A 16,280-nucleotide genomic window follows, 5' to 3' on the forward strand; every position below is an offset into this window, starting at 1 on the left:
GGTATTTCTGGAGAAACTTCTTGAGGAATTGGTGGGTTAACTTCCGGAGGAACTCCCGGAGAATTTCCCTAAACTCCGGAGGACTGGTCAAGGACATTCTGAAGTAAAATTTCAAGATAATAAGAATTCAAAAAAAATATAAAAAACGAAAGCGAAATTACGAAAAATATAAAGATTTTCTGAAAAATTTACCCCGACAATCTTCGGAAACTTCGTCAAGAATCTTTTGGAGAAAGTTCCGGAGATTTTTCCAAGGTAGTTTCCGAAGAGTTTCCGTTGCCCACTGCAAGAAATTTTCTCTGAAATCACGAAATACTTCGTATGGAAATTAATTGTTTGGGGATATTCAAAAAATGTCTTCCCGAAAATTAAAAAAAAATCTTGTACATATACAGGGTTGTTACGAGATCCTGAAATATTTTCCCCTACAGATCCGCGCTGACTTAAATCAAATCCGCGTGACATGAAATCCATTCCGCACCAAATCCGCACGACTTAGAACTACATTCTAAGCAAATACTCTCGATATATCAATTTTCCTATCACAATTTACTTAACGTCTTCTCTTCAAGTTGAAAATCGAAACCTTCTAGATGGCCCTATTCACCACTAGAAGTACTGAAGCTTAGTGAACAAGAACTAATCAGCCAAAACTATATCGTTATGTAAATCCGCGTAATGGAACGTACACATGGTCAAGCAGTTTGACCAACATTGACTCCACCTCTCGTTTATTCAAATATCCATCAAGTTTTACCAACAGCGGCACGAACAATCAATTTATTCGACCAACAATACCACACACGAACGACCGAAGCGGCAACTTGAACACCAACCATCAAAAAATATAGGGGGGTTTGTGCAACTTAACTACAAATGCTCAAACGTGTTCGGCGAACCTTGACTCCGCCCCCGGCAACTCAAACCAAAGTCAAACCGTTTTAATTTTTTCCAACCGAGCCGCCAATTGTCAAATGGTTGTTCGAACAATTTCACACACGTTCAAACAAAGCAGCAACTAAAGGGTTTTCGTGGGGGCGGAGTCAATGTTCGTCAAACTGGTTGACTGGTGTGTACGTTGCATAAAATCCGCGCAGTCGTAACAACCCTGCATATATCTCGGAAGGTCAGCTTCTTCTTCTATGGCTCTACATTAGAGTGGCCCAGCCTAGTATGGGGAGAAAAAAAAGTCGTCGGATTCTACGGGGCACCCTCCAGGATTTTGCTTTTAGGTACGAAAATCATTCTCTGAAAATTTCAGCCTGATCGATTATTGCATAAGCTGGCGCAATTGTTTCAGCCGAAATATATGGGAAAATACACCTCTGTTACTATTTCGTACAGGAAATTGGATGCAAGAGCCCGATTGAGCCCAGATTTGCAGGAAATGAAGTTTACATGCCCATGAACAAATCGACATAGAATTCTACTATTACTAAATAAACTTTAAATCAGTTTTTGGCTGATTTATTAAATTGGATGGAAGAGCCCGATTGAGCCCAGATTTGCAGGAAATGAAGTTAACATGCCAATGAACAATTCCACCTAAAATTCTACTATGATTAAACAAACTTTAAATTAGTTTTTAGCTGATTTATTTGGAGTTTGGTTGAGCACTTTGAAATTCATTAATTGCCTTGAAAACAAGCGCATGTAATCGAAGGTAGCTGCGATATGTGTTGTGGCGCGCACTGAAACATAAGTAACTGCATGCGCGCCACAACACATATCGCAGCTACCTTCGATTACAGGCGCTTGTTTTCAAGGCAATTAATGAATTTCAAAGTGCTCAATCCTACTCCAAATAAATCAACTAAAAAGTAATTTAAAGCTTCTTTTATCATAGTAGAATTTTATGTGGAATTGTTCATTGGCATGTTAACTTCATTTCCTGCAAATCTGGGCTCAATCGGGCTCTTCCATCCAATTTCCTGTACGAAATAGTAACAGAGGTGTATTTTCCCATATATTTCGGCTGAAACCCCCATATTAACTTCAAGTCAATTGCGCCAGCTTATGCAATAACCGATCAGGCTGAAATTTTCAGAGAATGATTTTCTTACCCAAAGGCAAAATCCTGGGGGGTGCCCCGTAGAATCGGACGACTTTTTGTATCCTGGGCCAGTCTACTCTACATTCCAAACGGCCTGGCCTGCTTTTCAACTTAGTATTCTATAAGCATTTCGTCAGTTACTAATTGAAAGCATTCCTATGCCCGCCATTGCAAGAGTATGTATCGCAATTCAAGTTAAAAACCGGAATGGGAGACTATCGAAGTTAAATTTTCCTCGCAATCCGTACGTTGAACCTAACTACGTTAGTAGTGCGCTAGTCTAATTAGGCCTTAATTAGACTATCGCACCACTAGCAAAGTTAGGTTTAAGGTGATTATAGAATGAAGCCCGTGGTGAATTTCAAATTCACCACACGTTTATCTACATGCATTTCCAAAAGCCCAAATCTGGCGTAATAGTTTTCGTACAGTGCCGAAACTCAAATTATGATTGTTCAGCATAACTAAGCAAACGATCTACCATTATTTCAGCCCCATACACGTTATGGATCTTTCATCTCGTGCTCTTGAAAAATATTGGAAAAGCGCGTGGTTTACAAAATGGCCGATTTCTGGCTTTATTCTATAATCACCTTAACGTACCGTTTGCAAGAAAACTCCAACTTCGTTTGTCCCCTATTCCGGTTTTCAACTTAATTGAGTACCGGAGATGAGCCAGCCTCGGGCTAAAAGTCTCCTAAACAAAGACAAAAAAAAAACTTATTTGAGTAGGGTAACCGGCGGTAATGTTGGCCCTGGATGTAACATTGGCTCATCACGCAAATTAATCAATATTTCAGCGATAATACGTCGATTTGTAGGGAGACTTTAATCACTGCTTCTTTAGAAAAGTGTATCAAACATATATCTGCTTCATAAATCTAGATTTATACACTTCTTAAACTATTAAAAGTAATTATGTTGCGTGAAAAATCACTTTGACTCGGTTTTTTAGCAGCCATGTTTCGTTGACTTATGCAGGATGGCTGTACTAGAGTTTTTCTTTTGCCCAATAAAAGAGTTTTCTGAATGAACATACCTGCTTTCGCACATCAGATGAATGGATAACAAGCACACTATGTCAGCTATCATTTTATTTCACAATTTCTATTAGTATAGCGACATTAACAACCAAAACTTTTCTGGACAATACTGGGGCACCCGTAGTCAAATGTTGGCATGCGCTTTCGATTTGTAGCACTACGTTAGTATAGGTGAAACTCTAAAATCAAAACATTCTCACCAATAACCCGTACTGGAGAAAATAACCGAAAGCTGCAGATAGATAGAATATCCGATGCTTGCGATTGAGATGCTGAGAATTTTTGTAAACACAGGTGAATCCACTCAGCGGTTAAGTTTCATTCACAAATTACATCAACCCACACCAAGCCTCTAATAATGATCAATGTATTGTAGAGTTCTGAAATTTATAAAGACCTTAACGCTCAGACAAGTACCCTCCCACAACCTAAAACGTCATGTAGTTTCAGTTTGTGAATGGGTTGATGCTTTTCTCGAAACACAAGCTTTCATTCGCACAACATACCAAAAATAATTGCCTACCTTACGGCTTCCAAATACGATTCAAGCGAAAGCGATTCAAGCATCAACCTTTTGGGTTCAATACACCATTTTCTTCATAATTTCGCAAATAAATGATTCAATTAGTGTATGAATATCTTCTTTCGCGCGAATCCTACAAACATTTTTTCATTTAATAATGGAACGATACAATGGATCGTATATTCCATTAGATAAACTTTCAACGTCATTTCATGTGAATAATTTCAAGTCAATTTACTCGACAAATATCTTCATCATAATTCAGATCTACTATTGCTTGCAAAATGCATTTTGATCTGTAAAATGATACCGAAAAAGTATTCTTTCAACTCGGGAAGTTGAAACACGTGAGAGATTTGAGAGAATTCACAACAGCTGATCGATTTAGAGAGGAGTGGAGTCAAACGCACGTACCAATCATGAAACTTCAATGCAGGCAGAGTTAAAAACAAGCATCCAATAATTGTATTTATGAATAATTGTGTAATAATATCAGGTAGTTGTCTCAGTTATAACTGTTTATGCACAGTACAAAGCAAGGAATTGCATAGAAAAAGTTTTACAATTGGCTTTCTTCAGTAGTGCGTTATGCATCATCCCCACCTAAAGCATTGTTTACATTTTGGAAAAAAGTTTCTTTGAGAGTATCGCGAGAGCGAGAGCAACACAACTGCCATGGTTTCAACTAGCAGTAAATCTCAAAATTATGCGGCAGCCAATAATTAACGTATGCAATTTGTTTGAAGGCATAACATGAGGGCTAGAACATGTAGCCTTTTTGCAATTGCAATTTTTAATACAGTTTTCATTTTTCTTTCTTTCTTCACTTGCAAATATGGTAAATATTTGGGAAATAAATGATTCATATAATAGTATTTTCGTTAGCATGTCCTTGGTAAGCATGCTATTGGGGGAATCAAAAACGCACTCTCACAATCAGTGTGGTAGTATTTTACATGCAACCAATTCTAGAGTGCTTTGAAAATAGGTCGTATGTGCAAAAGAGAGTCTCTCTTTGGATCTATTCTCTTTGGATTATTACGAAACCATACGAAAGATTACTTTGAATTTCTTGGCAGATATCCAAAGACAATAGTTTTGTCTATCATGCTGAAGTGGAAATGTAGCAAAATACACGCTTAAAATCAATAACACAGAGATGTGTTTGCATCACACAAAACGGACCTAATGCGGAACATCCCCTAGATGAGCGACAGTTACACAGGCACAAAAATGCCTCGTACGGTCGTGATAACGGTCCTTTTCAACATGTTAACGTTTGTACAGATTTCTTGTTTCATGAGGAACCAAATACTGTTGAAAATATTGAAATCCAAGCTTCAATAAAATCACACGAGCTATTTTTGTGGCTGTGTAACTATCGCTCATCTAGGGGATGTTCCGCATTAGGTCCGTTTTGTGTGATGCAAACACATCTCTGTGTTATTGATTTTAAGCGTGTATGTAAAACTAGCCGATATATTAACGAAAGAGAGCGTGATCAAAGAGAATCTCTCGTTTGCACATACGACCTATTCTCAAAGCAATCTAGAATTAGAATTCACGCTCAATCAGATGATTTGATTTTCTCTATTTGTTTGCATGCTGCCTTTATTCAACGCAAGCAAAATGACTGGTACTACAAACAGCAACCCATCTTTATCTTTCGTATGTTCGAAATCAACAATCACTCGTCCCAAGTGGGCTGAAATGATCCACCTGATAGGGACAAGGATGCCGACATTTTGTCAATTTCTCTCGAGACTTTCGCTGGTTTAAATGAGATATTGGGGGCATTCATCGCCGTTTTTTGCTATTTGGCGTCAACACCAAATGTAAGCAAGCCGGCTGGTGGAATAATTCTGGTTGGAAATGCAATATATGAAGATTTATAACGATAAATGTGCTCAACCGTAGCATAATGGGCCAAGGTTTGAGCCGTTACCCCTATATCTTGTGTGGTAGGTACAATAGATACACTATTCCCAGGGAGTCAAGAATGTTTCTCACCCGAAAACATTCTAGACCATACCGAGAATCGAACACGCCATATCCGGATTGGCAATCCTACGCTTTTGCTCGCAAAGCTAACTTAAGACCCTATCTCGGAAGGTCAGGGATGCATTTAATTCTAACGGTTGTATACTATTTCGCCGAAAACCATTTCGCGGATTTTTTTTCGCGGTACCGTCAACTGGGGGGAAGATGATCATTTTTAAGACACAACATGCAATAACAATGTGTGTTTACATTTTAAGACGAAACAAATATTTTCAAAACATGTACCGCTATACGTTGCAATAATCAACAACTTTAGTTTTCTGAAATGCATTCGCATTTATTAAAATAAATTAAATTATCACACATTTTTTGAGTAATCTGGTTTGGGGTGAAGTTGATCAAGACAGCTTTACTAAAATCATTATGACCTAGTAGTCAAAATACACTAGGTTATTTGTATGAATGTTGAATTTACTACGTAAAGAAGTCTACGAAGTCAATATTTGAAACGAAAATAGCGTCATTTATGACTATCTCTCTCTTTCTTCCACAAAATACATTTTCATGATTATAATCGAAAAACTCGGATTTCTACCTAGCGGTAACATTACTTGAACGGAGAATATTGTTGACTACCATTTCATAAAAAATTTGGCACTTTTGACTGACACATCAAATGATCATCTTCACCTCAATGATCATCTTCCCCCCAGTTGACGGTACGACATTTGGCGGAATGTATCAACTCACCGAAACACATTTCCTGGAATGCACCTTTTTTCCGAAAGACATTTCGCGGAATGTACCTTTACACCGAAAGTCATTCCGCGGAATGCCATTTGGCGGAATTCAGTTAAAATAATTATCATTCAAATAATTACCGATTTCTGCTCAATTACATGAAATCCGGGCAATTTTTCTTTTGGATTTAATGCAAATCCGAACCCGACCCGTTCCCGAGAATTTTGATTCGAACCCGACATAATTTAATTATTTTAGCCCGCACATAATTTTTCCCCGAAAAATTCAAACTAGATATTTTCTGGTTCTCTTAAAATTGAAAAAAAAATGTAAGCCCAAACAACAAACTAGCCTCACAATTAACAAAACTGAATAAAATAATTTGCAGTATTTTATTTCTCAAACCCGTATCCGACTTGAACCCGATATTGTAGTAATTTTTCAAACCCGAACCCATCGGGTACGGGTTCGACTCGACCGTATCTACTGCCCGTTATAAGGCGAAAGGAGTTGCTAATGTTTTCTTTCAAAGAACACGTCTTCCCGGTATAAGGCGAAGGGAAAGGTAACGCCTTCTTTAAATGGATGCATCTGCCCGGTATAAGGCGAAAGGAGTTGATAATGCCTTCTTTAAAAGGAGTATATAGGTATAAGGCGAAGGGAGGGGTAACGCCTTCTTTAAATGGATCCATCTGCGAAAGGAGTTGGTAATGCCTTCTCTAAAAGAATGCGTCTGTCCGGTATAAGGCGAAGGGATGGGTAACATCTTCTTTAAATGGATGCATCTGCCCGGTATAAGGCAAAAGGAGTTGATAATGCCTTCTTTAGATGAACGCGTCTGCCTGGTATAAGGCGAAAGGAGGGGTAACGTCTTCTTTAAATGGATGTATCTGCCCGGTATAAGGGGCAATTGATATTTTGAAAACTACTTCTAAATATTCTGGGAGGCGTTCCTTAGCCGTGCGGGAAGATGCGTGACTGCAAAGCAAGCCTATGCTGAATGATAGTCTCGTTAATCTCGTGTTAAACGAATGCAAAACAAAATGGTAACTTGGCCTAGAGACCTCGCAGGTAATAATGTCGGAATGCTGAATGAACAAAGGCTATTATTATTAATATTCCGCGAAATGGTGCATTCCGCGAAATGGTACATTCCGCCAAAAGTCATTCGGCGAAAAGGTACAATCCGCCAAATGTCGTACCGTAAAAAGTTACAAACCGCCAAATGTTATTCCGCGAAATGTTCAACCGCGAAAATGAATTCCGCGAAATAGTTTTCGGTGAAATGTTATATAATCAATTCTAACAATACGTAATAATAGTGTACTAGGGAACATCCATAAATTACGTAACGCTTAGAGGGAGGAGGGGGGTTGCTCAAAGTGTGACAATCCATACAAACATTTCAGATGCTTCATACAAAAAGTGTGACATAGGGGTGAGGGGGTTGAAAATTTCCATTTTTTGCGTTACGTAATTAATGGATCTTCCCCTAAATGCTGTGAAACCCTACAATGACAAAAAGCAATCCTATTTTTCATGTGCGGTAAACATAAATTTGTGTTCAAGAAAAAAAAAATACCGTTGATCGTTCGGTTGCGCTGACTGAAATGTGGCTACTGATGAACTGATTCTGCCCCGACTTAGTAAGCTGAAGTAGGCATTCCAAAATCTTTTCCCGAATGAAGTTACTGCATTTCAAAACAGTACAGCTGCATGCTACCTGAATCGTCCTTGGAGGCACAACCGTTCCATCTGCCCTTGTGTATTTCTCACCGCGTTCTCTGGCCAATTTATTCAACTTCCACAATACTGTTTTCTTCTTCTTCATTCTATTCTCATGTTTGTCCAACTCCTCGAAGACAAGTTGGTCGAAAACAGCTGGAAACAAAAATATAAAAAAATAAAACAAATTATTCAGAAAAAAGAAAAAGAGCTATTTCTTTAAGGGACTGTTCACAAATTACGTAAAGCTGTAAGGGAAATAAGGGGGTTAAGGGGGCCGAGCGTTACGATTCATACAAAAAAATAACCATCCATACATAAAGTGTTACAAGGGTGGGGTGGGGCTCCAAAATTGCCAAATTTAGCGTATTACAGTCTTTGTTACTTGACAGATAGGTACTGTCGGGACGCAGCAACACAAGGCAGTAAAGTGAATATTTTTTGTAATACTTCATAAGCCTGATCTGCTACAGGTACAATGATCGTTCGCTAATTGGAGAACGACAGCACCTAACTGTCGATTTTTTTCGCTAATTGCGCTTTGACAAACGTCAAAGTTATTGAATTTCTGCACCGACATGTCGCGACAGTAAGAAAATTACTTATAGTATGAAAAAATGCAAATGTTACAAATATAAGCGATCATGGATTATTGTGGAAAATTACAAAAAAAATACCACTATTACCATTTTTCTAAAAACAATCTATTATTGAAAAAAAATCCAACATCATACCTTCGTTTTCATTGTTGTTCTCTTCGCCATCCGTCAGGTCATCATCGCTAACTATAGTGCGGTTGCGGAATTCTTCGAAGTACTCAGTGAGATTGAACTCTGTTAATAAAGTAGGGTCCGCCCTTAGGTCCTCTTCATCTACATCAGTCTCGCGATCTTCATCGCCATCCTGTTCATCGCTAGCCAAATGATCGTGTGCTAAATCCTGTTGTTCTTGGGAAAATTGGTTGTGATCAATAATCGTGCGATCTCCTTGATCCTTGTCGAATATGTTTTCGTGATTTGATTTACGTTTTGGGGTGCTGCTCTAGATATTTTCGAATGAAATTTCGCCAAAATCTTTCCCATCTGTAGTGGATATAGACTGATGTTTCGATATTGATTCGATCGCTGTTTCCTGTTTCATCATCATTCTGCTTTCACGGTGCTTGCGAAACAGCACATTGCCTTCGGAAAGGTTTGAGGTATTGAATGAAAGCTCGTCAAAACCTCTTCCATCTGTGATGCACATGAACCGGTGTTTCGAACTTGCTTCCCTGTCTACGATCGCTGTTTCATGTTTCATCATTATTCTATGATGCTTGCGAAATAGCACATTGCCACTGGAGATGTTTGATGTATTGATGTTTACTGGGAGAGATTTGCTTAGCTTACGTGTTTTCCGAGGCATAAAGCTTTCTTCATCCGGCTGGCATGTGACGAGAATGTTTCCTCCTGAGTAATCTCGGAGGACGCCTGCTGGAAGCGACATGTTTATCCTTTTGCTTAACATTTCGTGCCCAGGAGTCTTTTGCCGCCGTTCATTCCAGGCATGGGATGTCGATGCAAGCACCGAAACTGCCCTACATCCAATAACACTGATACTCGTAACATCAGACGTACCCAATTGACCAGCGAAATCACTCGGAGAGATGGCAGTGGTTTGGCGTTTAGCAAACTGAATATGCGAATTCTCAGCTATTCGTTGCTTTGCAACCGTATCGACCGAGTTCCGAGACACTTCGCGTTGTTCCTGTAGTGTTACTCCAGTGCATTCAGCAAACCTGTCGTGTATCGCAGTCATGGTTGTTCCGGTGTATTCGGCCGACGATAGTTCGCCTGCTTCCATGACCGAACTATCGGAACTGAAGTTGAAGTATTGAAGCGACGGATGATCTGCTGTGACAGTTGATAGCGTTTGGTCAGGTTGGTCACTCAACAGTTCGGCTGCGTCTAAAAATATAAAATAAACAAGTTTATGATATTGCTTTGCTTACCTAATACCACTAAGTTTGCTTACCTAGTAACATTTGAAGGTTTGCAAAATCCATTGCAATCGTCACTTTTCACGTCTTTTCGACTTATTAAAAAGTACTTTTATTGAAAAAAGACCGGCCAAACCGGTATCGGATTGGTGAATAAATCTACTTACTACAAATTAATTATAATTTTACAGATAAAATCTTCCGGGTTGACAACGATTACAACGAGGGAACTAAAGGGAATCGCAAACAAAACAAAACCAATTTCGCCCGTTTGTCTTCGTGTTTATAAAAAAATTCGCCCAATACAGATGTCAACAATCAAAATGGCGTTAACCGCAAAAGTATTTGTTTTGAAAATAATAACACTACGCCGTTTGCTAAAACATTTTGTTTTTCAGTAAAATTAAAATAGATTCGAATCAGAAGGTTGTAAGGTATTATTTTAATGCCTAAATTATTCATTGCATTCAAAAACGGTTTGTTTACATTTTGCACATTCGCCCTAATCGCAAATTGCTCCGGATTTATCATTATCTGATTAGTCAACGCCAACGCACTGCCAGTGCACTGGATGTCCTGGATCATATGTTTCGAATCAAAACAAACACGATGCTACGCACACCAACATATCCAATGACAGATGGAACTGAAAATGTTTTTTTATTCAGGGTTCGGGTTGGCACTGACCCAGGTTTAAAAACGAATTCGACATTAATTTCTCCTTAATTAGCATAAAACGCAATATCCTTTGGTATAGCATGTACCTATAAGGTCGAATCAAGAAAATGCATACAATGTACTGTGAAACGCCTGAAACGATACTCTCGTATAGCAGCAAAATTAATTTGGTGGAAGACTGGTTAAAAAACATGTCGCAACATTTCTTCGAATTGTTCGCTCTATTCGCAACATTAAATACAGAGGCGCGGTCACGTTCCGAGACGTGGGTAGGACAAAAACTGGATTATCAAATCCATAGAATACTTTTATGGAATTTCAGCGACTTTCCGGAGATCCTCTCGGATTTCAAGAAGTTCTTCGGACATCCTCAGATAAGTTATGAAATTCCCTATGACTGTTAGGACAATCATTACATTTACACTGAAATTTCTAGAAAGCATGTCTTTAAACATTTTTACAAATTTCCGGAAGTGATTATGGATTCCTGTAAATTTTATAAAATATTGGATGAATCCAAGCTATTATCACTAACTTCTAGGAATTTGAACCTTTAGAAATCTTAAGAAATTTCACTACGATCTACCAGTAAAGCTTATGATCGTCCAAGAATCTTTAAGGGTGTTCACTACTATTTACGGGTCTTCAGAAATCTCAAAAACAATTCCCTAATCCCGAATCCTAAGCCCCATCCATCCTTCAAAATGTTCATCTAACATCGAGTCACCACGAGTACGTTGGCTCCTATCATTCTCTTACTAAATTAATATAATATTATATTGATTGTGTTGGATTAAACAATGTTTGTTCCTCGTAGAAACTGGCGATCTGGCAACATTGTACCCAAAAGTTGTCGGTTCGCAGATTGACCACATGGGTACTAAGTGTGAATGTGTGTGTTTTTGATGACAAGAATGAACTGAAGATGTAAATAAATAAACATATTTTTATTATGCCACCATGACTCGTACCGCGTAGTTGTTTTTATTTCGTTGTCCCCGTGAAAGTTCCCGTGTTGTGTTTTTCTTTCTCCCGCGGCCGGTTCCGTTTGTGTTTACCCGTTGCGCTGTGTCCACCTCTGCCCAACAGGTTATGGTGCCCAGGGAAGTTCCGGATAGAGGAGAAAAAGTTGTGAGAAATTGCGTGTTCGTTCGAGTGTAAAAGACTAGTGTTCCGTACCGTAAAACGAAATGGCGGACGTGAATAAGATTTCATTTGCCAGATTGAACAATCAAAACTGGCAAATATGGAAGTTTCGAATGGAAATGATGTTAACGCGAGAAGAATTGTGGTACGTCATCGAAGACGAAAAGCCAGAAACGGTGTCGAAACAGTGGACGCGAGACGACAAGAGAGCTCGTGCCACTATCGGATTGTTCATTGATGACAATCAGTTCGGTTTAGTGAAAAACGCGAACAGTGCGAAGAAGTTCTGGGACAACTTGCGAGAGTACCACGAGAAGAACACGGTTACCTCGCGAGTGTCTCTGTTGAAGAAGCTTTGCGGACTGAATCTGCAAGAAGGAAGTGATCTCGAGAATCATTTAATGGTGTTGGACGATCTGTTCGATCGATTAACGAACGCGGGTTTGGAGTTACAAGAAACCCTTCGAATCGCAATGATTCTCCGGAGCTTGCCGGATTCCTACAGTGGGCTAGTGACGGCTTTGGAAAGTCGTGCCGATGCCGACATCACCATGCAACTGGTGAAGTCGAAGCTCCTCGACGAATTCGAGAGGAGAAAAGAACGAGCTAGTGAATCGACGGTGGACAATAGTGAAACGATAGCGATGAAAAGTGTAACAGTGCAACGTGCGGCAACATCGGAGCGGGTGTGCTTCTTCTGTGGAAAGCCGGGGCATTATATTCGAAACTGCCGGCAGTATTTGGCGAAGAAGAAAGAAGGAGAAGAAGATAATAGTAAGCCGGAAAACAGATTGAGTGAGAAGCAAAATGCCAAGCAAGTGAATAACAATAACAATGGTGCCGGTGTATGTTTTATGGCTGGATGTGAACAACAACGAGAGTCGTGGTTTGTGGACAGTGGTGCCAGTTATCACATGACAAGTGATAAAAACTTTTTCAAGTCGCTGAAGAGCGTGGATGGTCCCGATGTGATTTTTGGCCAACGGGAAGATTGCTGCCACTGCGGGATGTGGTGAAGGCTCCATTCAGTGTTTTGATGGAAACGACAATGTGATCCAAGTGAAGCTTAGTAATGTGCTATACGTCCCGACGCTGACAAGTGGACTGATTTCTGTGGACAGACTGACGTCCAAGGGCTTCACAGTGAATTTCGAAAAAGACAGCTGTATGATTCGTGATGCGATCGGCAAAGGAGTTGTGGCAGGAGAGAAGCACGAGTGTTTTTACAAGCTGAAGTTGGCTTAAGTTGCAGAGGACGGTGAAGTGAACATCATTGGAGCAGTGACGAATAATGGTGAGCAGTGACGACAAGAATGCATTACTGGTGAAGGAGGAGCATACGATAATTCTGGTGTAAAATGTGTATACGAGGCCAACCATTGAGAAGGAGTGTTGGATTAAACAATGTTTGTTCCTCGTAGAAACTGGCGATCTGGCAACATTGTACCCAAAAGTTGTTGGTTCGCAGATTGACCACATGGGTACTAAGTGTGAATGTGTGTGTTTTTGATGACAAGAATGAACTAAAGATGTAAATAAATAAACATATTTTTTTATTATGCCACCATGACTCGTACCGCGTAGTTGTTTTTATTTCGTTGTCCCCGTGAAAGTTCCCGTGTTGTGTTTTTTTCTTTCTCCCGCGGCCGGTTCCGTTTGTGTTTACCCGTTGCGCTGTGTCCACCTCTGCCCAACAGATTGTACATACCACAAAGAATCTTGGCTCCGTAAAGTGTTATACACGCCTGAGCCTACCAAATAAACGAAAAAAAGATTCCTTTAAACTCTTAGAAGCTTTCAGAATTCTTCTTCTCATAGGCCTGCTACCAGACATCCGGATGTACTACAATAATCATAAACTGCTTCATATTTCTGCTGCATATTTCTGTGATTGTTCTCTCATATCCTTGTCTAGTTCCTCAACTTTTGGAGATGAGGTCAGCAGTCTAGTGACTACCGCTGTTGCCTTATAGATAGGAGGTCTGGCATAGACTACATCCCTTTTCTAAGTGAATCCTTGATCTATATTTATGTCCATCTACCTTACCAAGTTAACAAAATCTCCTTTTCGTGGTATTTCTTGGTCTCTAGTAGCAACAATAACTATTCACACTAACATTCCTCTCCTTTCCCAACTGACTGGAGCCGTAAGTAGTAAAAACCAGCATTTATTCATTTGGATCGTTCGTAGCGCAATGTAAACCTGTTCTAAACAGTTATGAAAAAGCAAACATTTACAAGTACAGTCAGTCTTAGCCAAATTCTAGATAAGCTATATCCTTGTTCAGATATTTTTTTTTTTGTATCCAGCTGGAGCTACCTGGTAGCTTAAATTGTCAAGACTGGACCCGAACAGAAGTTTTGCTTCTACTAGGACCAATACTTAGAAGAACTAGTCTATGTTGACCACTTGAACACTATTTGTTTTAGTATTGTGAAAGCTAGCAAAATCTCAAAATTTCTGTTGTAGTATAGATTTCCCTTTTACCCTTTTCCATCGTCGTTTTCCCGTCAGTCTGTCAAGCAAATAATGGAAGTTCTAATTTAAAACGTTTTAAACACACAACGAAAGTTATCTGGCGAAATGTAAAATTTAAGCAGAATTTAAATGTAAAGTTTAGTTTATAGTTTCTTGGAGCCGACAATCAGTACCTAAAGGCAGTCTATGTTGACGACGGGTGATACCGTTGCCACCTCCAAGTAACACTTCTTGAAATAGGGATATAATTAGATGTTATGTTATACTAATGACACACTGGTGGTATAAGTACCATGGTACAAGAATCTTGAAATGAGTACCATACCAATTATTGTCTTTATCAAAGATAGTCTTGGAATAATTTTCTTGTCCTCTTGTACCATGGTACAAGTACCACAGGTGTGTCCTTAGTATTATTGATTATACCAACATTATTTAAATGGCGAAACACAAGTCTAGACCTTAACATAAGTGTTACCGTTACTAGTACCAATATTAAGCACAATTAGTTTATCTTCATGCGGTGAACACTGTTTGTATTGAGTATCGCGTAGTAGCATATTGTCAAAATTTCTGTTATTGTTTATAATTTGTATTTTGTAGTAATTTTACAGTATTTCTGTCAATTGTTAATCCGGATCAATAAATAGTTACAACGAAAGTGAATTAGGGTTTCTTTGATATGACATTAGATACCTAAAAGCAGTCTATGTTGACAACGGGTGGTAATATTGTCACCTCCAAGTAACCAATCTTGAATAAAAATGTAATGAATTTTTCAGATTGTGATCAAATCAGCGAAATTCTGCAAATTTTGTTATGGTAATAAGATATATTCGCTCAAGAGTTGTCTTCATATTTCACACATAGGAAAAAGCTTTTGAATAATTGTGTAATTCGTTAAGTCATCCTAATATCTGAGTTCTAAGTAACGTTCGATGCTAAAGTTATATGAGTTAAATAGTCAGTATTTTTTCAATATAATCTGTTGTTGGAGAACGTATCATAATATAAAAAATAGTTCAAATAGTTCAATGATAATATAAATATGAACAATGTTGTTTCAAGTTACCTAGAGTTTAAAATTTTTATTAATTTTAAAGTGTTTGTAGAATGAATTTAAAAATCTCAACGATAATACACTCTACTAAAAGAAAATCGAAGATCGTTACGCTAATAGAGGCAGCAAATCTACTTAGTTTTTTGCTACAAGTTACTGGTAATACTACTACAGCTACTGCTATTACTACGAAAAATATATTAACTATTAGAACAACTATTACTACTCCTAAGAGCTACAGCGGATTATCGTTAGCTTCCGAAGTCTTTCTTATTTGTGTATAAGGTTTGTAAAGACTCGTACTGGGCCCTGCCGGCTCCTCCAATCTTACGCATAGTCTGCTGACGATAAAGGATGTGCCAGTGTTCAATGCGCATATTAGGGGCGTGGAGCGTCAAGTTTCAAACGATTTTGTTTAGGTAGTTAAGAATTGTTAATTAGTCAACAATTGTATGTATGTTTCACAATATAAAAATATGCATGTAATTGGAAAATTGTTATGGATCTAAAAAATATTAAATAATGCGAACGCAATACAAAGAACAACATTTATTGAGAGTGAATTTAGTTTAACTCCATTAATTCATGTTATACCGAGATACTTGACGAACCACCGTCGATCCCATCATCCATGGACAGGGATGTACAGTCAGTCTTAGCCAAATTCTAGATAAGCTATATCCTTGTTCAGATATTCAGCCTATAATTAATTCACAGTATGCCTGTCAATCATTTTAAAATTTCAGAAATTCTCTGAGCTTCCCTGAACTAGCAGAAAAACATACGTACTTCCAGAAAGTATTCAACAATTTCATGGAAGAGCAGATACTATCAGAAACTTTAAGACTTCTTA

The 16,280-nt window shown here is 38.6% G+C and overlaps 2 protein-coding genes across 2 annotated transcripts in view; one reads left to right on the plus strand and one right to left on the minus strand.

Moving 5' to 3' along the window:
- Window positions 1-16,280, plus strand: part of LOC134207759 (uridine phosphorylase 1) — a 137,091-nt gene that overhangs the window by 33,226 nt on the left and 87,585 nt on the right. The gene's annotated exons all lie outside the window — the stretch shown is intronic.
- Window positions 8,827-10,275, minus strand: LOC134216027 (uncharacterized). The gene is made up of 2 exons (XM_062695063.1): window positions 10,100-10,275; window positions 8,827-10,032 (listed from the first exon to the last, which is right to left on the minus strand). The coding sequence occupies exons 1-2, from the start codon at window positions 10,128-10,130 to the stop codon at window positions 9,128-9,130; spliced, it is 936 nt and encodes a 311-aa protein (XP_062551047.1). The 5' UTR covers window positions 10,131-10,275; the 3' UTR covers window positions 8,827-9,127.

This window comes from Armigeres subalbatus, chromosome 1 (genome assembly GCF_024139115.2).
Source record: "Armigeres subalbatus isolate Guangzhou_Male chromosome 1, GZ_Asu_2, whole genome shotgun sequence".
Taxonomy (NCBI): Eukaryota; Metazoa; Arthropoda; class Insecta; order Diptera; family Culicidae; genus Armigeres; species Armigeres subalbatus.

Bases quoted from the DNA above. Each gene is read 5' to 3' on its own strand.
- LOC134216027 (XM_062695063.1), bottom strand. From the start codon at position 10,130: ATGGATTTTGCAAACCTTCAAATGTTACTAG. The intron at 10,033-10,099 runs GTAAGCAAACTT...TTATATTTTTAG, and splicing joins AAACCTTCAAATGTTACTAG to ACGCAGCCGAACTGTTGAGT.